Source organism: Amphiura filiformis, chromosome 10 (genome assembly GCF_039555335.1).
Source record: "Amphiura filiformis chromosome 10, Afil_fr2py, whole genome shotgun sequence".
NCBI classification, from domain to species: Eukaryota; Metazoa; Echinodermata; class Ophiuroidea; order Amphilepidida; family Amphiuridae; genus Amphiura; species Amphiura filiformis.
In genome coordinates, this window is record NC_092637.1 from 42,581,167 (window position 1) to 42,603,995 (window position 22,829).

At 37.8% G+C, this 22,829-nt stretch overlaps 1 protein-coding gene across 1 annotated transcript in view; it reads left to right on the forward strand.

Annotated features, from left to right (window-relative positions):
- Positions 1-22,829, forward strand: part of LOC140161901 (transient receptor potential cation channel subfamily M member-like 2) — a 48,147-nt gene that overhangs the window by 14,977 nt on the left and 10,341 nt on the right. The window contains exons 10-20 of the mRNA XM_072185197.1: positions 1,323-1,395; positions 2,564-2,664; positions 8,156-8,290; positions 9,746-9,799; positions 10,791-10,941; positions 11,846-12,008; positions 12,947-13,084; positions 14,221-14,362; positions 16,291-16,509; positions 17,359-17,487; positions 20,147-20,401. Coding sequence (XP_072041298.1) covers positions 1,323-1,395; positions 2,564-2,664; positions 8,156-8,290; positions 9,746-9,799; positions 10,791-10,941; positions 11,846-12,008; positions 12,947-13,084; positions 14,221-14,362; positions 16,291-16,509; positions 17,359-17,487; positions 20,147-20,401 — 1,560 coding nt within the window. The remainder of the gene's footprint in view (positions 1-1,322; positions 1,396-2,563; positions 2,665-8,155; positions 8,291-9,745; positions 9,800-10,790; positions 10,942-11,845; positions 12,009-12,946; positions 13,085-14,220; positions 14,363-16,290; positions 16,510-17,358; positions 17,488-20,146; positions 20,402-22,829) is intronic.

Here is a 22,829-nt window from a genome sequence, read left to right on the forward strand (position 1 = left end):
TTTTGAACAAGTGGTCCCTTTTTCTGGGGGGGGGGTGTGAAAAGTGGACCTTCTTTTGACCACAAAAGCATAAAAACAGATGTTTTTGCTTGCTATGCTTACAAATTGGGATTTTAATGGCTTCTGTTTATACTTGGGGGACAAATGTAATTGAAGAGTGCAACAGTTAACAGTAAAATGTGTCAAACTTAAGTATGAAGATTCTTACATTTGGTCAATTATGTCCCCGTATTTCAAGCCAGTTGAGCAACTTCAACCAGTTGAAGACTGAATAATATGGAAGGATCCAGCAGCATAGCCAGCCTTTTACTGTGTGGGGTAAAGCCTAATTTTCTACCCATTTGTCAATGTTTGTTCTATTTTTAGTCCAATTTTATAGTTTAATGTCACTTTACTCTTTGCCATCCCATGAAAAATTTATGTGCGGGGAAATCCCCCTGGCATCCTTCTTTTAAAAGCCTAGTTGGCAGTTTTTGGCCATCCATATAATGCAATTTCACACCCCCTGATTGTCTCATATAGTTACACCACGTGTTGCCAGGGTGGTGCCCTTATTATAATTACAGGTAGGCCTAATGGTTTTTAATTAAAATGAAAATAAATAAATGAAATGTTGACATTTGCGCCTTTTACATGTATCAAAGTGCTTTACATTTTATTCCGCTGTCATTAGACTATGTCCACGGTTTTTTGATCACTTTGATGTATATAGAATTGGCTTCATTATTAACTAAATACAAACTATAGATGGCGCTATTTATCCTAAATCATATTTCTTTATTTGCATGGGTTAGATGATTAATATTGCCATTAAAACAGCTGGAATAGGTGAAACTAGCAACAAGGAAATTTTATAAACATATTTGATCAAACAATAAAAGGAATTATTTGTATTAAAAGCTTGAAAGAGTAATTTCAAGTAACTAAATAACGCCACCAATTTTGTCATTAATAGATACATTTTATATCCGAAAAAGCTTTAAAAAATACGATAAAAGTGAATAATTTTTGTTTAAGAGGGGAAATTAAAGTTGAGAATGACTCAAAAGCATCTGTATACATTAGCATGATATCACTTTTAGCTGTTTAAGCCTAAGATTTGGCTGTACATGATGTTTTGTTTGAAAAACTAATAAATGATCCCATCAAACAACCGTGTGTCAGCTGCCATACAATGTCCAAGGCAAGCTCATACCTTTGGGCAGCGCTCAATGGACATTATTCCTAACAGCTTCCCATTTTACCCCTGGGTAGAGAGAGGCAATTGAGGTGAAGTGCCTTGCCCAAGTGCACAACATTAATTCTTTTGTTCTATTTCTCAGATCACTGTTTTTGAGATGGATGAAGGCGAGAACTCCGATCTTGACTTGGCTATACTCACTGCTCTTCTCAAAGGTAACATCAATCACAATTTGTCGGTCACGTCACATACAGAGCTATAAGTTTACTTTAAAACCATGTTACACAAATGGTGTTACTTGAAAGATTGGCATGTAGAATTCACTAAAATTAAACCTGCTTAGTGTCTCCTTCATAAAAATACCTTTTGACTTTGAGGAAAATTTATTTAGCATTAGCAACAAGTAAGTTTGTGGCTAAATCTAAAAACAGTATTGGATAGCTCTGTATGCAAAACATGTTTGTTCGTTTTAGAATAGAACAGTATGTGATGTTTTAAACTTTAATTGCATACATACCAGTGGCAGCATGCAGAAGCATTAAAATTTGGGGAGGGACAAGCATATTTGTTTCTGAATTCCGATGTTACTGGGAAATTTGCGTGTGAAGTGTACAAAACTTACAATTTCAGACTTCTTCCAATTGTTTTACAATTTATTGCAATTTTACTCTATTTTGGCGCAAAACAAAGTACGAAGAGGCACGTGGTAATTATGCTGTGCCTCTTCCTTTTAAGCCCAAAATACTTAAAGCTTTTTTTTTTCTTCTATTTGAATTTTTAGGGTAGACACCTCCCCCCGACATTATTGTCAAAATATGGGCCAAGAAGCACAAAAAAGATCCAAAAATCTTAAATATCAGGGCAGCCAGTATCCCACAGGGGGGCAAGACTTCTCATGTGGGAGAGCTGCCCCCTTGCCTCCTCCTTTGGTTATACCACTCTATTAGTCTTTGTCAAAGACGACTCACTATCCCTCCCAACGATCCTTGTCAAGTGGGAAGGGAGCGGCGACCGGCGAGTCGTCTTTGGCCAGCTCCCTGCCGCCGCGGCGCTATTTTACTACTGGGTATTTTTACTGATACAATATTTATGTGGGAAAATAACCAACGGGCCTGTCAGAAAGGCTACCACTCTATAGTATGGCCATCTTCTGTGAGAAATTTGGATACATTTTTAGCCGGCACATTTTGTCACAAAATATAGACCAAATTGACACCCGTCACGTTATATATTTTTTTCTGAATCCGACTTTTATGTGTTTTAAAAAGAACACACTAGCTTTCATGATGCACTATAGACTTAAAAAATATCTTCATGTGAATGGAAAATATGATATGAAATTATCAATCCTATGTTTCTCATTTTTATAATTATCATTTTCAGGACAAGCCACAACTAAATTTTACCAGTTGTCTCTAGCGTTGTCATGGAACAGAGTGGACGTAGCACACGAATACATTTGTACTGATGAGGTTATCTGGCCGGTGAGTTTATCTATTAGGGTGTGCATGGGGGGTGTGTTTGTCAGTGGTGTAACCAGGCCGGGGCAGGGGAAGACTCACCTTGGAAAAATACTTTCATGTAAAATCGAGACATTGTTAATGTAAATTTGATATAAAATTGTTAAATAATGTTTATTGGTCAAGCTATTAGTTTTAAAAATATTTAACGAGACGTAGTCAAGTCCAATATTTTAAAACTCATAGCGAGACCAATAAATATTGGGTGTAAAGCATCCAATTTTACCATTATTAGGATCCAATATTTTCACACACTTCACGGATGTTTGATGGGATCATTTATAAGTTTTTCAAACAAAACATCATGTGCAACCAAATTTTGAAGTTTAAGGGGTACTACACCTGTGGTAAATTTGTGACTATTTTTGCATTTTCTCAAAAACAATAACACAGTGGTCACAAAAGTTACGTATATTATTGGGGCAAGGAATCCAATTACTGCGCTGAAATTTCAGTGATTCAAAACAAGCGGTTCGTTATTTATGATAAGAAATGAGGTACATCCTATCGGTACCTTATTTCTTATCATAAATAACGAACCGCTTGTCTTGGGTCACTGAAATTCCAGTGTAGTAATTGGATTCCTTGCCCCTATAATATACATAAATTTTGTTACCACTGTGTTATTAGTTTTTGAGAAATATGCAAAAATAGACACAAATTTATCGAGGGGTGTAGTACCCCCTTAAACAGCTAAAGGTGATATCATGCTGAGCTGATGTATACAGATGCTTTTGAGTCATTCTCAACTTTAATTTTCACTCTTTTACAAAAGTATTCACTTTTATAGCATTTTTAAAGGTTTTTCGGATATAAAATTTAAATATTAATAACAAAATTGGCGGCGCTGGACTGGACTGGAAATTACTCTTTCAAGCTTTTAATACAAATAATTCCTTTATTGTTTGATAAAATATGTTTATAAACTTTCCTTGTTGCTTGTTACACCTATTCCAGATGTTTTAATGGCAGTATTAATCACCTACCTTGCAAATAAAGAAATATGATTTAGGATAAACAGCGCCATCTATAGTTTGCATTTAGTTAATAATGAAGCCAATTCTATATACATCAAACAACCGTGACTTGGATTCATCAATGTGTTAAATCATTCCTTTTTTGATGCTCTTTACCCTCTAATCAAGACCAACTTTGGGCTAGTCCAGTTGAAATGCATACATTCCTTAGGCCTAAAAAAATTGTTTGATTGGCCTAACATAAAAATATGGTAGGTAGGTCGGGATTTTTTTTAAGCTGTAAATTTCGTTGGATAAAGCATTTGGAACTTTTTTTCTTCTTTTTTTTAAATTTTTTTTTTTTTTTTTTGCAAAAAGAAAAAAAGTCAGGGCCGGGCCTAATTTTAGGGTCGGTCGGGTTACGCCAATCAAACTATTTTTTAGGCCTTATTTATTTATTTACAACATGTTTACCCAGGGTAGCCCGATTCAGCGAAGCTGGTCTAACACGGGCCCTGCAAAATACATAAAAGGAATATAATTATAGAGAATTACAAAGAATATAATTATACAATTTACAACTCAAGCCATTATTAAAAGATACATTAAAAGAATATAAATCTCAAATACATTTGTACAGTTTGCAATAATTATTAAAACTCACATGCCATTATTAAATGAACATTGATCCATAAAAACATCATATAAAACACATAATAACTCAGTAACATATATATTTCAAGATGTTATTTACATTATACACTATTTAATTAAAACTGGTGAAAATATACATTTTTGTAATACCGCTTAAAAGTTTGCACATTTATTGAGTTTCTAATATCATTTTCAATGTTGTTCCATAATTTTACACCACTGTAACTGAACGATGATTTAAAACATTCTAAGTCATATCCATGAATTGAAGGTGGCAAAGCCAACTGACCAGCAGCAGCCTGTCGTGTGTTAACATTGTGAGTTGTACATACATGGTTAAACATTTTGCAAGATAATGTGGCGCCAGGCCATTAAGAGATTTATAAACCATTAGTGCTTTAAAATAATCATTACGAGTGTGAAGCCGTTCCCAACCAAGAATTCTAAACATGAAATCAGATGAAGTTAAGTTGTTCACGCTCAAAATCACTCTTGCACAGCGTTTATGAAGAACATTAAGTTTGGAACTGTCATCTTTAAAACGACCATACCATGAGATATTGCAATAGTCAAATATAGGCTGAACAAACGATTTAAAAATAACATTTAATGTATCAATTTCAAGGAAAGGTTTCAGACGTCTTAATAGCCCAATCTTACAGAAAACCTTTTGAATAATACTATTAACTTGATCATGCCATTTTAACTGATCATCAACAACAACACCTAGGCATTTTGCCTTTCTTACTCTTTCCAGTTGTTTACCATTAACAAATACAGAAAAATCTTTCTCATTAACATTCCTTAACTTACTCGCAGTTCCAATCAACATAACATTTGTCTTATCAGTGTTCAAAAACAATTTATTAACATTCAACCAATTCATTATTGAATCAAGATCAGAAGACAATTTAGCAGATATATCTTGGGGGTCTTTACCACTGGACGGAGAGTGTTGTGTCGTCAGCATACATAGATATTTGACCATGGGAAATTACTTTGTTCATACTGTTGATAAATATAAGGAAAAACAATGGACCTAGTATACTGCCCTGGGGGACACCTGTTGAAACAGGGCGTGAGTTTGACATAGTATCTTTAAAACACAAGATAAATATGAACTGAACCACTCATGTGCAGTGGCAGAAGCACCCAAATTTTTAAGTTTACTGAGCAATATGTCGTGATTGACGGTGTCGAATGCTTTGCGCAAATCTATAAACGAAACACCAATTATTTTACCCGAATTTATACTATTAGTCCAATCATTAACCATATTTAACAAACATGTTTCAGTAGAATGAAAAGGCCTAAAACCTCACTGATTTTCATTAATCAGCTTGTTTTCACTTAAATAATCATACAAATGTTTATGAACAGCCTTTTCAATGATTTTGCTCACAACAGGAAGGATGGCAATTGGCCTGAAGTTGTTAATTGACATATCACCACCTTTGTGAAGAGGAACTACTTTAGCTTCTTTCCATAAATCTGGAAACACACCTGATCTCAAAGACAAATTCATAATGTACACAAGGCTGCTCAAAATAGCAGGTTTGGCCAATTTTAAAATTTTGCTACCAATGTCATCAAGACCAGTGGCCTTTTTTCTCACTCATGAGGTCAATTTCTCTACAAATAAATTCACTTGAAATAGATGGTAAATCAAGTACGGGTTTAGAGCAATCGCCAGTTGGTTTATCTTCAACATAAACAGATTCATCATTACAAATAGTACCATTGCTATCAACAAGTTTAGCAGCAACACCTGTAAAGTACTTATTAAAACCATTAGCAATATCATTAACACTTGTACACACCTCGTCATCAATAGTGATTGATGAGGGACTAGGAGAAGCTTTGTGAGGCAAAATATCGTTAAGCGCTTTCCACATCTTCTTAGAATCACCAGCATTTTGGGACACACTTTGCTTACAATAAGTTTCTTTTGCTTTACGAATCATTGATGTAACCTCATTTCTACACTGCTTATATTCTTCCCAATCAGAACTAGTATTACTTCTCAAAGCTTTGCGATGTAAATAATCCCTTTTTGACATATTCTTTTTAATATCTTTGTTTAACCAAGGTGTTGGTGTAGCTTTTACACGCTTATACTTTTTAGGAATATGTTTATCAACAACTCTTTCAAACATTTCATACCATATCTTGTCTTCAGGGGAATCACAAAGTTCTGTTTCATTCGGGGAGTCCGGTTTGTCAGTAGTACTTTGTTTGATGATTTCAAGATCGTGGCGTAGTTTTACATTTTCTTTATTAAGGGTTTCTTGGGACTTCCGTAGCTCGCTCACTTCTGACTGCAGAGTTTTGTGCGGCGAGAGAGAACATTAAGGTCATTGTAAAGTTTTCAGTATAATGGTGGGGAAATTTGAACAGCTCTTGCAGCACCAGTTGGAGCTTTTTGGAGGCCGTCTTGACAGTCCAACACATGTTAAATGAAAACAATTCTGGCATATAAAACAACAACAAGATGTGTCACCATCCTTGACGGTACAAGTTTGACCATTACAGTTAGGAGTGTTTGATGTAGCAGGGGGAGGAGTTGGTGTTTTTCCTTTCATTTTAGGAGCGGTATTAGATTTTTGTAGATGACGGGGGGCCGAACCGGGTAACGGTGGTTCAACTTGTCTCAGATGTTCACAATTATCACATAGAAATAGTTCACTTTGACGAATTTGTACACACAACTTCCTGGTGTTACAATCGTGACACACTCTCATCGTAGGACCTTATGGAAGACATGACCTTAATCAATATATTCACATAGAAGAGTGCATCACCTAAAACTGATGTGTGATGAGGCCCTATCCACGGATTTGACATGTAGTGTGTAAAATGACATAAGACTGTTTTTTATTCAGAACCAGCTATGGCCTACATGTTTGTCAAAAAACAGGAAGTTTGTCTCAGGAGCAAAATGCACTTCAATTTTGAAAGGGATATAATTTTTGTTTTGACCAAATATTACGGTGTACCATTAGGGACATGCAAACTTCGATCAGTTTTTGCAAACTTCGATCGGTTTTTGCAAACTTCGATCGGTTTTTGCAAACTTCAATCGGTTTCTGCAAACTTCAATCGGTTTCTGCAAACTTCAATCGGTTTCTGCAAACTTCAATCGGTTTCTGCAAACTTCAATCGGTTTCTGCAAACTTCAATCGGTTTCTGCAAACTTCAATCGGTTTCTGCAAACTTCAATCGGTTTCTGCAAACTTTAATCGGTTTCTGCAAACTTCAATCGGTTTCTGCAAACTTCAATCGGTTTCTGCAAACTTCAATCGGTTTCTGCAAACTTCAATCGGTTTCTGCAAACTTCAATCGGTTTCTGCAAACTTCAATCGGTTTCTGCAAACTTCAATCGGTTTCTGCAAACTTCAATCGGTTTTTGCAAACTTCAATCGGTTCGGTTTGCAAACTTCAATCGGTTTTTGCAAACTTAAATCGGTTCTGGCAAACTTCAATCGGTTCTGGCAAACTTCAATCGGTTCTGGCAAACTTTAATCGGTTTTTGCAAACTTCAATCGGTTTTTGCAAACTTCAATCGGTTTTTGCAAACTTCAGTCGGTTTTTGCAAACTTCAGTCGGTTTTTGCAAACTTCAGTCGGTTTTTGCAAACTTCAATCGGTTTTTGCAAACTTCAATCGGTTTTTGCAAACTTCAATCGGTTTTTGCAAACTTCAATCGGTTTTTGCAAACTTCAATCGGTTTTTGCAAACTTCAATTAGTTTCATCTCGTTTGAGGGATTTTTAACCCAAATTCACTTGCTTTTTTCTTCATTCCTACTTAAATCCCTGATTTTACTATTATTTTATTTTATAAACAGCCTGGCAGTCTGGACAGTTTCTTAACTCAAGCTATTTCTGCTAACCAAGTAGGATTTGTAGAGCTATTTTTAGAACAAGGCATTGTGATGAAGGATTACTTGACGGTATCAAAGTTACGTGGCCTTTATAACACGGTAAGTGATGAAAAATTGCTCTAAGCGCATTATTTTTCAATCTACACGTTAATTGTTATGCAAATTTTGCCACTTAGCACTAGCAGTACTGGCACTAAACACCTAAAGTGCTAATGTTACTCTAAATGTTACTCTAATCACAAGCCCTCACTCAAAACGCCAAATAAATAAAGAATGGGGGTGTTATAAATCATTGTTATTATCAAAAGGCTTGTGACTAATGTCATAGATATGGTATTGGCCAAAATTACAATTAATTTGTGGAAGAGGATCATATAAAATTTTAGACCTGAGATAGGGAGGTCATGAAAATATTGACTGGTCGCTGACATATTTGGGACCCACTTTCTGAAGACAATAACTGCTCCCAAAGCATTTAGTAACACTATATAAATAGGCAGTGGAAAGTGTATACGCAGCTATCAGTCTATAATATCGAATTGATTAATTCGAATTAAACAATTTATCGAGTGGCCATGGGCAGCGCCATTGGACATGTTACAAGACTACCAAGTGACAGGTGATGGACCGTACACACACAAAAGAATAGGCACTTTTTTGATAATTTTCACCAAGGTTACTCAAAACTGACCTAGCTAATTTATTATACAGCAGGGGTCTCTGCCTTTTTAATATGTTATGAAAAACTTAATGCTCTCACAAACTTAGAATAAAATCTGAAAAATCCAACATTTTGGTCTAAACATTGGCCAAGGTTACTGCTGTCCCATTCAAAAGCACAGGAAGACCACCTACAGCGTTGAGGTCAACTTTCTAGACTTCCTGTCTACTGGCAGTAATGGCTACTACCCAGTGCTAACATCAATGAATTGTTTAATTCGAATTAATCAATTCGATATTATAGACTGGCTATAAACTTATTAATCTAGCAGCACGAGAGCAGAAGCCAGTGACATAGCTGAGTGCTAGTCATCATATTTGGCACCAACCTTGATGGTGGGGGGGCACCATGCCTGACTTGGGCCATAAGCCATTTTTTGGCAATTTTTCTTATTTGATTTTCAAAATTTTAAAGTTGATTGGGGTACATGCCCCCCGTACGCCTATGCCGCTACCCCCCCCATGCCTGACTTGGGCCATAAGCCATTTTTTGCCAATTTTTCTTATTTGATTTTCAAAATTTTAAAGTTGATTGGGGTACATGCCCCCCGTACGCCTATGCCGCTACCCCCCCCCGGCAGAAGCATGTTACATGAGTACTTGCCAGGAGTATGTGGCAACCAAGAGCTCACAATGTATGTTTGAAGGTGTTATTTGAAAAGGATGTTCAACTAAAGGATCCACAACTTATAAGTTCCCCCGATGCTTTTTTAAATAAATTAAAACATTTTTAACAAAATGTACAAAGTCATGTATAGCATTATTGTTTTACACATGTGGACAAATTTGTAGTGGACAAATTGCATTTTGAATTAATTTGTTATTTTTACGCAGTGTGAAATGGACCACAATTTCAGGAAACTGTTAGTGCGCATCAGAGGAGGAAGGGTGAGTTACACTCTTAAATTAAATTATTGAATAATTCAATCAAAACCCGTACTCATGACGGGTCCTAATACTGCAAGTCGGCAAAAGGGGGGAAGCAATTTTGGAACACATTTATGGGGCACCTAACAATTTGGTATGTGCAAACATAGACCATTTATGTTTTAAATGGTCTATGGTGCAAAGGAGGGGGCCAAATATATTTTGGCTGCCCGGGGGGGAAGCAGTTTTTGACATGCTAGGGAGCAGGTAATTTTTGGGAGCCCAAGAGGGGGGGGGGGGGGGAAGCAATTTTTTGTTTTTTTCCCCTGGGCTCATAAATATTGTTCAGCCCCTTAAAGTTCCAATAGAGCAGCCACAAGAAGACCAGAAATTACTAGTTTGCACATGTATGCTATTCAAGGGGTGTCGCAGTTTACGAATGGGGCTAGTTCTACAGTCCAACCTCTCTTATCCGGACCTCTTTTATATGGATCTCTCTGTTATCCAACAGTATAATCCTTCACAGAAAAACATGTTTTTGATGATTTAACACCTTAATTCCATGCTCTGAATGCTTAGAATGACATCTATGTTGCAAAAATTAGTGTTATTACCCCATGTTAAAACAATCTTTTGTTACAATTTCAGTACTTGGGACAGTCAATACATAATTACATGTAATTCACTTATCTGGATTTTTCACTTATCCGGACAATGCTTGGTCCCATCATGGCTGGATAAAAGAGGTTAGAATGTATTCCTACATTAATTGCATGAGCATCAATCCTGGGAGGATAGCCCGGAGGATAGGATATTGTGTCCCCACCTTTTGGCAAAATTACACATTTTTTGTTCTTCGCAGCCACTTTTTGACAATTCAGGCTGAATGCCCCCCACACATTTCAAGACAGATCAATGCTAATGATAAATTCCAAATATTTGTATGCTTTGTTGCATAAAGTAGGCCTACTTGTTGTTTGATCAAGCAGTATTTACCTTTCTTAACTTTCAGTTATCTGACATCATCTACCTCAACGACGTCAGACATGTTCTTCAGAGGCTGCTAGGTGAACTTGAGGAGAATTTGTATTCATTTGATCGTCGTCATACCTGTCACAATCGAGAGACGTTGGCATTTGCTATACTTTCCACAACTCTTACAGGTAAGCAAGGGTAAAGCCGGGAATTTTTCAGAGGGAGGGGGGGAAAAACTTTCAGGGGGGAAAATGTTATGAAAATGGTCAACAATAGGCGATCTTTTCCTTTAGACCACCCTCGCTATATAGGGACTAAATTATTACTTTTGCATCAAGGTTTACTACTTTTGCATCAAGGTTAAACAGTTGCCAAGTCAAGGTTTAATGTATTGGAAGGAGGGCAGGGCTTCGATAAATGAGGGAAATTATGGGGTAAAAACAAGGTTTAAAAACAACTTTTTGAAAACAAGTGAAAATGGACAATTTGCTAGGAAAGTTTTGTCTCAAAAAACAATTTAAAATTATCGGAAAGGCAAGAAACATACCTTCATAAAATCAGCATAACTTCCGTCACATAAAAAGATGATCAGATGAGTGGAAAGTGGCAGGAATTTGTGAAATGAGAGAATTTTGTTAAACAAAAATACATCGTGTTTTTCAAGAAATTCGCCATCTTGAATAAATGCAAAATTGCGTCATGCAGTAAAATACTGTCAAACGCGCTTGGAAATGCTTGATACGCAAGCATAAATCACTGTCAAAACGAGCGTACATCAAGCGCTCGTGCTACGCGAAAGTTTTGGGAGTTTGCATCACCGGTTTTCCATTCAGCTCTTTTACATCAAAAATTGCGATAAAAACATGGATTTTGGAACAGATCGACGTACGTGACGTCAAATGACGAGGTCTCGGGTGTACTCGCAAAGGCTTATGGGATTTACCGAAAAGGTGAATTGAAAGTTGAAGTGTGAGATTTTGTGTGCATTTTCTATGGCACAATCAGTTCTATAATGGTACCGCAAAGCATAATGGGATACTCCCTTCAGCTGCTGTGTGTTGAAGCAATAGTAACCTTTGTTTTCCTTTTCAGGTGTAGATTTAGTGCAGAAGTCATACCAAGAGTACCTCCGGTCAGAACGCAAAAAAGTCACCACGGGAAGTTCAAGCCTGACCATGGCAGAGCTGGCCAATCCAGGCATGCATTTTTCTAGACCATTTAGTGAGTTGTTTCTATGGGCAGTGTTAACCAACAGGTGAGAGCTTTGTTTTAAGCACGTGGGCCTGGGGGGACACGTAATTATTTTTGTGGGTTTGTTCCCCCAGAATTTGGTGATGTTTTGGAGCTGCAAACGGTCAAAATCAAGGGTCTTACTTGTCTTTCTGGTTGAAAATTGCCTGGAAAAAGTCAGAATTGTAAGGAATGAGCAATTATTTAGGGGTCTTTTAGAGGTGAAATGATTAAAATCAGGGGTTTTCAGTGGTTTATTTTGGCAAAATTCAGGGGTCTTTCTGAACTGTGTCCCAGGGAGCTGCCCAGGCAAAAAAAGGGTCTTACTGGGGGAGCGCATAAACCTCAGCTGTTTGGTAATTTGTGTTAAATGCCCCCCCCCAAGTGTTTGTCATTCTAAATAATACTTTAGACCAACAATTTAGTAGTCATTATATAGGCTCAAAAGTTTCCATAATTCCAGGGTTTAGACCAACCCAGGCCCGTACGCAGCGGTCGCACCCCTCCCCCCCCCCAAATGTGCAAAAATATACAAAAAGTCCCAAATTATGGTTATTCCTTCATGTAATTTCACACGAAATTAGGGTTAGGGTTAGGGTTAAGGTTAGGGTTAGTTTAGGATTAGGGTTAGGATTAGGGTTAGGGTTAGGATTAGGGTTATGACTAGGATTAGGCTTAGGGTTAGGATTAGGGTTAGAGTTAGGATTAGATTACACGAAATAATTACATGAAGGATCGACCCAAATTATGACAAAAAATCAGGGTTTTTATGCTTTTTTGGCCAAAAAGGTCCACATTTTTGAGGAAAAGTCCACTTTTACAAATATCACCCCCCTTGGAAAAAAGGTCCACTTTTTCAAAATCAGCACTCCCCCAAAAAAAAATTCAGCGTACGGGCCTGGACCAACCTAAAGTCCTGTAAACATTAACATTAACATCCTTTCAACTACACTCTCATTTCAGGATGAAATTAGCCGAGTTTTTCTGGCAACAAACAGAGAATCCCATTGTAGCTGCTATCATTGCTTCATGTATAGTGAGGAAAATGGCTGCAAGAGTGGAAGAACCTAATGAGAAAACAGAGCACCAAGAGAACGCCAAGTAAGCAATTAAAGGAGGAGGGGTGTTTAAGTACTCCACACTGGTATGGTGACGACAAGTTTGAAATTTTCTTTAGAAATTCAATAAATTTAAGATTTCTGCATTTCCATGACCATATTTGGAATCAGCATGAAAAATGCATTAAAATGAGTACAAACAAGCCTAGTATTGAGTCAGTGGTTCTTGTCGAGTTAGCTCTTGAAATTTTGAGAACATTATCTTTTTTTATGTTGAAGCCTATAACCAGAACGCAAAGCAGTAATGATAATAAAATGATGATCAAGTTAATGATGGTCATGTAGATGATGATTGTTGTCGTGGTGTTAGTAATGCCTATTGATGATGATGATGACAATGATTGCGATGATGTTGATGATGATGATGATGATGATGATGGCGATGATGATGACTATGATGATGATGATGATGAAGATAATGATGGTGATGATGATAATGATGATGATGATGATGATGACAATGATTATGGTGTCGATGATAATGATGATGATAGCGAAGATAATAGGGATGATGATGACAATGTTGATGACCATGATGAGGATGATGATGATGATGATGACAACAACGATGAGGATGCTGATGATGAAGATGATGACAATGATATAATTATGACAATGATGATGATACTGCAGATGATAATGATATGCAACTAAAATACAAAGGGTTTTGATGACATGTACAGTGAATGCACACAAAGATGCACCCAATTTTTTGTTTTGGGTGGAAACAAAAGAGACTTCTAAAGGGTACAGTCAGGCCCGTACGCAAGATTTCATTTGAATCTGATTTTTAAAAAGTGGACTTTTTTTCCAAGGGGGGGCAATTTTGTGAAAAGTGGACTTTCTTCCCAAAATTTGGACCTTTTTTTGTCCAAAAAAGCGTAAAAAACCTGATTTTTTTGCTCGATACGCTTGCAAATTCTTAAATTTTTTGACTTTTTGTATACTTTTCCCAATTGTGGGGGGGGGGGGGGGTGCATCCAGTATACTGGTATCCAGTACCAGTATTGGTTGCAATGCAGATATATTATTAAGGATGGGAAACTTATAATTTCAGGGAGGGCAAAAAATTGATAAGATTTAAACTGAAATTTTATTGATCATAAATTTTGATTTCAGGAAATTTGAGGAACTTGCCACGGGTGTGCTTGACAAATGCTATGAGACGGATAACACACTAGCACAGGTGGTGCTTGATGCTCCTAATGATTATGTGGGTAAGAAGACTGTCTTATCTATGGCTGCTGAAGCTGAAGACAAGGTGAGCTTAGGGATGGGTCACTATTTATACCAGGGGGGTGGGGATTTATAACACACTAGCACAGTTGGTGCTGATGCTCCTAATGATTATGTGGGTAAGAAGACTGTCTTATCTATGGCGGCAGAAGCTGAAGACAAGGTGAGCTTAGGGATGGGTCACTATTTATACCAGGGGGGTGGGGATTTATAACACACTAGCACAGATGGTGCTGATGCTCCTAATGATTATGTGGGAAAGAAGATGGCTGCTGAAGCTGAAGACAAGGTGAGCTTAGGGATGGGTCACTATTTATACCAGGGGGGTGGGGATTTATAACACACTAGCACAGATGGTGCTTGATGCTCCTAATGATTATGTGGGAAAGAAGACGGTCTTATCTATGGCGGCTGAAGCTGAAGACAAGGTGAGCTTAGGGATGGGTCACTATGTATACCAGGGGGGGTGGGGATTTATAACATGTAGCACAGATGGTGCTTGATGCTCCTAATGATTATGTGGGTAAGAAGACTGTCTTATCTATGGCAGCTGAAGCTGAGGACAAGGTGAGCTTAGGGATGGGTCACTATTTATACCAGGAGTGGGGATTTATAACACACTAGCACAGATGGTGCTTGATGCTCCTAATGATTATGTGGGTAAGAAGACTGTCTTATCTATGGCGGCTGAAGCTGAGGACAAGGTGAGCTTAGGGATGGGTCACTATTTATACCAGGGGGGTGGGGATTTATAACACACTAGCACAGATGGTGCTTGATGCTCCTATAATGATTATGTGGGTAAGAAGACTGTCTTATCTATGGCGGCTGAAGCTGAAGACAAGGTGAGCTTAGGGATGGGTCACTATTTACACTAGATGGAATGGGGATTTTAGGGGAAAATGCGAACTTTTTTGCCAGAAAATAGTTCTTACTAAATCATCATATTTGGTAAAGAATAACAAAATTAAAATTTGAGGGAAATCATATATTATGGCTTTAATAAGATGATCGATGTTCTGTGCATAAATATGGGATGTGTGAGTAGGGGTCTTATGGCCAGTGGTGTAAATTTCTTTTTTGACATTTGGGGGATTATGGTGTAACCCTACTAGTATAGGGCCTTTTGAATGTGGTGATCCAAAACAATGCTATATCATAAAACCTGGCTTATGTCCAAAGAACTCCTAAACCCACTGCTAATTCCCCTGAGAAAAAAGGGTCTTTTGACCGTGGTGATTCAAAACCTTGTTATATCATTTAAAACCTGGCTATATATCCAGAGAACTCCTAAACCCACTGCACTGATAATTCCCCATTTTCAGGTGGAGCGGTTAGTGGGTTTTTGCGGTTCTCGGATATAGTGTGTTTAAATTAAAGGCCCAATAGTAGGGCTAGAATGGTGTTGGAAAGCACTTTTTGGTGACAGAATAAGTTTATGATAAAAATGTCACCATATTGAAGCTAAAAGAGGAACAAATTCATGTGGAGAGCGCAAAAATTTGCACTTTTTAGGCTAAAATGGCTGCCAGATATGAGGTTAATTTGGTCAAAAACCCAAATACAAGTGTCAGCATTTGCATTCCCTTTTTTGATAAACAATTCATATCAGTAACTGCCCTGCCCATTTTTTCATGGATAGCTAGCTATTGGATCAGAACAGGGTTGGTGGACGGTCAGAGGAATTAGAAGGATGATAAATTAGACTAACATTGGGGGATGACCAAAATATAGGGGAATTCATCCTATCACACATCTACGCATGTGGATGGAATTCATATTCAATTATGTTTAGTTTGTTTACTCCCACAGTAGACTAACATTGGGGATGACTGTATGGACCATCCCCCACCAAAATATAGGGGGATTCATTCTCCCCCCCCCCTCCACCCCACATCTACGAATATGGGTGGAATTCATTTTCAATTATATTTGGTTTGTTTACTCCCATAGAAATTCATATCTCATGCGTGCTGTCAGACATTACTCACCAACATCTGGAACAGTGGCATCCGGTCTGGTGGATGGAAGGTGGTCGTAGGCATCCTCTGTCCTGTCTTCATCCTGACCAATGTCAAGTTCTTCCCAGCAGATGATGGATATGAACTCAGACCCTTGAAAAGATTGAAGGTTTTTTATACAGCACCTGTGGCTAGGTTTTGGAGTGCGACAGTAAGTTATTAGAGGCGGTACAATAACTGTGTATCCCTGGGGTGATGAATTATTGGGAGGGGGCAAGCCAGAAGGGAGGAAAGCATTGCCAAATCGAAAGGGGAGGACAAACAATTTCTGGCAAGTTGAAAAAGGGGATGGGGGCAAATTTTTTTTTGTCACTACCGGGGGGAGGGTAAGCAATTTTGAGAATTCACCAATGTGGGTACATGCCCAGACAAACGAGCACCTAGACCAGTGACTTTGGTTCGTGTAGTGAAGCTGACACTGCTTAGCAACGACTTTGACAAGGGGCGCATTCCTGGACGTAAGCAAGCAGATATGTTCGCGTCTAGGGAACATGTTGCATTTGACGAGAGCGATAATCACGCAAACGAGCGCATCTTTCTCTCCAGACATGAACGCTTATTTCTCCGCGTCCGACCACCCGACCAAAATCACCTTGGATATGTGGCTTCACCTACTTCCATGGTTAGGGATGGGCACTCATAGGTCTAGGTGGTATGTCTATGGGTACATGCACATAAATTGCACAGCCCTTTATGAACCAAATGTAATAGGGTAGGCCTAAAGTGACTGCTGCTGCACACATTTGCTTGATGCAAATTTCTGTGTTTTTTCATCAATTTTGTTTTTATTTTTAACATAAATTCTAAAAAATATTGGTAAAAATATGTTGGTAGAACTTGCTTGGTTGTAAGCTTTAAGACATGCAAAGTTTTTGGGCCTTATCCCACTTTTTAAAGTTTTGACCACATGTAAGTGCCTTTATTTTCCACCAAAACTTTATGATGTGCCCCCCCCCCTCCCCCATTTGCAACTGAATGATTTCTCACCTTTTCTTTTCAGATTTCCTACATCTGTTTGGTGCTGTTGTATAGCTATGTCCTTATTGACAATTTTGGGAGTGGACCAACTTTGGTGGAATTGGTCCTCACTGTTTGGATACTGGTGCTTGTAATAGAAGAATTAAGACAGGTTTGTAATCCTTCCCACAATGCATTTATTCCATGTACTGATAACAAAATATGCAGAACAAAATTATCCATTTATTGACTACTTTAGTTTGTAGTTTTAGTGTCTTTATGAAATGACTTTTATTTTAAGTTAAGTTTGGATACTTTTTGTCAGTGTCCCTCCCCCAATCCATTTGAAAATTTAGAAAATCTGCCGGAAAAATTGCCCAAAATGGCTTGAGCCCCCATCAGACCCGGTGCCCCCCATCATGGTCGGTGCCATAATGACTCACGCTATGTCATTGCTTTTTGTGTGCTATATAAATGACTGCTTTGCATTAGATATACCTTTATACAGTTCCCACAATGCATTACTTCCATTTCAATACATTACGTTTCACTGCCTGAAGAGAATTGATCAAAAATTGACTTCCCTCCTTAGGTTAGAATCTGTCAATGAATTGACCAGATCACCAGGCTGTCATTATAGCTAGAGGCAGTATAAAACATGGAGCTATTAAAGATGGAGAGGCAATAGATTATGTAACGCATTGTTCACTTGTGCCGATTTGAAATCTGACAATTAAGCTATTCATCGAAAGGTACCTTTTGTTTGGGACAAAGGGCTTCCGCCATTAAGCTGACCCGACAGTGTATTAACGCTTTACCTAGCAGGCTACTGTCAATAAGTGATCAAACAAAAGGCGTGTGAAAGCGACTACTGGAATGAAAAGTACCTTTTGTTACCATAACACACAAGGGTGTGATTGAGTAGCCGTAAACACAAAAGGCACACATTAGCCGCTGGTGTACAGTTCGTGATCACCCCACACACTTTAGGTGCTTCATTTAAATAAATTGAATGCGCTTGCTGAATGATTACACATCAAGGCTGCCATGTCTGCATGTCTATAGTACTGTATAATGGTAATAGCTACGTATACATGTAACAAATAATAAGTATACCGGTATAGGCCTATATAAAAGTTGTTTCACAAATTGACATTTTATTTTATTTTAAGAAGGAGATTGTCATAAACAGTGGTGTACTGAAGGGGGTAGCTCTTCTGTGAGAGGTCTTGGGAGGGGAGGAGGGAGGAAGAGGTTAAAGAGGGGATATGAAGAATGAGAGGGGGACTGGAGGAAGAGAGAAAGAGGAAGAAATGAAGAGAAATAAATAAATAAATAGAAAGGTAAGGAAAATGATAGGAATGAAAGGGGACAAAAAGTAAGAGGGGATGGAGAAGGGAAGGGAGATAAGAAGAGGGAGTGATACTTTAGCAAGGAAAGAATAAGTACAGAGAAAAGAAAAGAAAGGAATGACAAAATGTAGGCCTTATAATAATTATTATAGAAACTAAACACAGCCCCCCCACATAGGCCTAACACTAACAGCACTATAGGCAGCCATTCGATGATGTCAATGCCTTTATGCGTTACGTATTTAAAACGCCCAGTCAGATGTATTTTACACATGCCAAGCACAAGTCACCCAATTTCGAAAATTGGACGTTGAATGCACACTCTCATGAATATTGATTGTTGGCAACATTTTCCAATATGTCAGCGCTCAAATCGGACACTATAGAACAATAGACCATTCAGTGTGTTGCTATAAAACACACATGGGTCAATGAGTTACATAAAAATGACCTTGTATGGTATTTATCCCGCACTATAAGAGTTATTACCGTCGATTTGGTTAAAAAAGGAGGTGAGACATGATCAATTCTGTTCAGGCAGTGAAACCTAATGATTCAGTACTGATTTGTAATCCAATTCAACATGGCAGGGTCGATGGTGACAGAATGTACCTCAATGAACAGAGCACATTCAAATCTTACAAATTATGTTTATTTCATGACTATCAACCTATGTTTAGGAGCTGTGCAATAATTATGAGCCCTGGGGAGGGTAAAATTGGGGGCAAGAATTTTTTAGCGAGCGAAAGGGGGGAAGCAATTTTTGGCAAGCCGAGAGGGGGGGGGGGGCAAGAGAATTTTGGCACACATTCTTGGGGCGCCTTTTAAATAAAACGCTCTAAAAGGCTTAGGAAAACCGTACGGAAACGCTTAAATATGCTAATTTTCCTGCTCTCTGCGCTCGCAACATGTATATAGACCATTTAAAGTTTGCAAATTGGGATCCCAAAAATTTGGCATGTACAAGGGGGGGGGGCAAAGAATTTTTGGCTGGCCGCGAGGGAGGGCAAGCGATTTTTGGCGAGCCGTTTGGAAATTTTACCCCCCCAGGCTCATAATTATTGCACAGCCCCTTAGCCAGTCTATGCTCAACTTGAAACAAATGGAACATAAAGTAATAGGAGTGTCGTTTGATGTCAGGTGATGTATCATGTTGCAAAGGGTTCTGGGAAGGGCATGCCCATAACCAGGAGGGCAAGGGAGGCAGATGTCCCCCAGCCCCAAATCCTCCCTGCATCAAATTGCCAAAAAGTCCCATTTGTGAACATAGTGAGCGAAAAATTAAAGGGTTTTTATGCCTTTATGGTCAAAAAATGTCCATATTTTGAAGAAAAAAATCCACTTTTTCAAAATCCACCCTCCCCAAGTCCACTTTTTCAAAATCAGCCCCACCCCCAAATAAATCCTGGTTATGGGCCTGGGGAAGGGCAAGATGTCTTCTTTGAATTTACAGTATTGTTATCTTCATTTCCATATCAGGCACTTTTGAATGGAGATGATGATGAGACTTATAAACAGCGCATCATGAATTGGATGACTAGCGAATGGAACATTCTAGATGGGGTATTCCTGCTATGTAGCTTGCTGGGTATAATACTACACTATATGGACAACATGTTCAAGACCTCACATGGATTCTTTGCTGTAGGCTGTTTCCTCCTGTACACGAGGGCGCTTCGTACAAGCGCTATCAGTCCAATACTAGGACCTTTGTTGGTCATGATCAGAAAGATGGTGAGTATCACCAGGCTCATACACAGCGGGGGGAGGAGGGAGGCAGGGGGAGAAAAATGACAAAAGCTCACTTTTGGTGATGAGGCCGGGGGGCACTCAACTTTGGAAGTGACGATATGTGCCTGTCAATAGGCCCCCTCTTTTGAAGTCGACTATGATGACCCCCTTTAGTTTTTAAAAGTCATACCCAATGACCCCCCTTTTTTTAATTGCGGCTACCCAATGACCCCCTTTTTCTAGATTTTCTAGAACAGCATCATCAAAATGCCACAAAAAATGCCGAAACTTTTGAATTTTGCTCCATTTATTCAAAATTATGCCGAAATTGTTTTCAAAATGTTCTACCCGATTACCCTTTTTTTGAAATCTTACCCAGCAAACACAAAAACGTTTTAAATAAGTTATATTTTGGCTGTTGGTTTAGGTAAAAACGTTTTAATAACATTAAAAAAATGTCGGGTTATATAAAGGTCATGATAACGTTTTAAAACGTTTTGTATGAAAAACACACTACAACAATATTTTTAAATGTTTTCATAAAATGTTATTGTAAACTATTTTTGCAAACATTTTTGCCAAATATTGTGTCAATACTTAAATTATATTATGTTAAAATATTTGAAGCCAGCAAACACAGAAATGTTCTTCAAATGTTTTTTTCAAAACCTTTAATAACATTTAAATGTCGGGTTATATAAAGGTCATGAAAACGTTTTTAAAACGTTATTGAAAATATTTTGGGCAACCATTTTTCGCAAAATATTTTTTCAACCCCAAAATAACATTCTGTTTAGAATGTTTTGTATCAAGTTTTCAAGAATGTTTTTAGAATGTTATTAAAACGTTTTTATACCCTTTATATAACCCGACATTTAAGCGTTTTCTGTAAAACATTTTTGTTTGCTGAGCAGTAGATTATCAACAAATGTTTTTTAAAGTTATGAAAACGTTTTATACTCTTAATATACCCTTTATATAACCCGACATTTAAACGTTTTCTGGCAACCTTTTATAACCTTTTGCGAATGATGTCGAAAACGTTTTGTGTTTGCTGGGTTATACTCAATGACCCCCTTTTTTCATTTTGTTTGTACCCAATGACCCCCTTTTTTAAAATAACGCTTTGTACCCGATAGGCCCCTACTTCGCGACGCCGGTAGGCACATACCCGTCACTTCTAAATTTGAGTGCCCCCCCCCCCGGGTGATAAGGCATCGAAAAAGGGAAAAATGTGCAAGTGCACTATTCATTGGAAAAAGGTCCATCACTCATTGGAAGTGCCACACCCCCTAATAAATCATGTATAGGGGCCTGCATAACATAGAACTAGTTCTAGTTCCTTCAGGGGGGGTGCGCATGAAGCGGCCAACAAGGCGCTTGCGCGATAGGACTGTTGGATTTTGTAATGTCAGAAAGGGGTTGTCATGGTCCCATACAGGCACTGAACAAGTGCTAGCATAACACTCTTGATTTCCCCATCGACTTCTGTGCATATGGCAGCAACATAGGGAAGGGGAAAGTCTACAGATTAAAATTTTAGCATGATGATCATTTTGAAAAAGTCATATTGGTTCGTGCTCGGCATTTAGCATATCTGATGGATAGCAGTAGTGTTGGAAATAGAAGCAAAGAATTATTTGAAATGACCTATTTCACTAACAATGCTTGCACTTAAGGGCTGGGGTATGAACGTTTGGACAGTATTTATTGTGGGACATTTGAGCACATCAGACATATCGAATTGCATTCTGAATACGAAGAATGTCCTTCTGATATCAAATAATTTTGATTTTTTGAAATTTGCAATGCAATACACATTTTATGGCAAATGATTAAAAATTGATATTTTGATATTTAACAGTACTGAAGTTAACTTTATAAATCTGATGATTTATACTTAAAGTGTATGTAGGTGGGATGACCTTTTGTATAATTGAAGATATGGATTTTTTTCCACAAAACACCAGAAAAAATTAGGTCTTTTTGGGAAAAAATCCATATCTTCAATATGAAAGGTCAAAATTTTCAATTGATCGTCAGTCTTTTCCTCCCAGCTACATACACTTTAAGAATAGGCCTATATCATTAGATTTATCAAATTTACTTCGAGGACTGTTATATATCAAAAATGTGAAAAATATCAAATTTTAATAATTTGTCTTAAAATTTGTATTATATCGTGAATTTCAAAAATGAAAATTATTTGATATCAGAAAGACATTCTTCGTATTCAGAATGCAATTCGATACGTCTGAGGTGCTCTCATGTACCACAAAAAATGCTGTCAAAACACTCATTCCAGATCCCTTAACCATAATAAGGCCAAAAAAAAAAATTGTTGTGTTGCCCTCAACCGCCCGACCCTAAATCCTGAAAAATCAGGGTCAGGTTTTTTTTTTTTTTTTTTTTTTTGAATGATGATTTTACA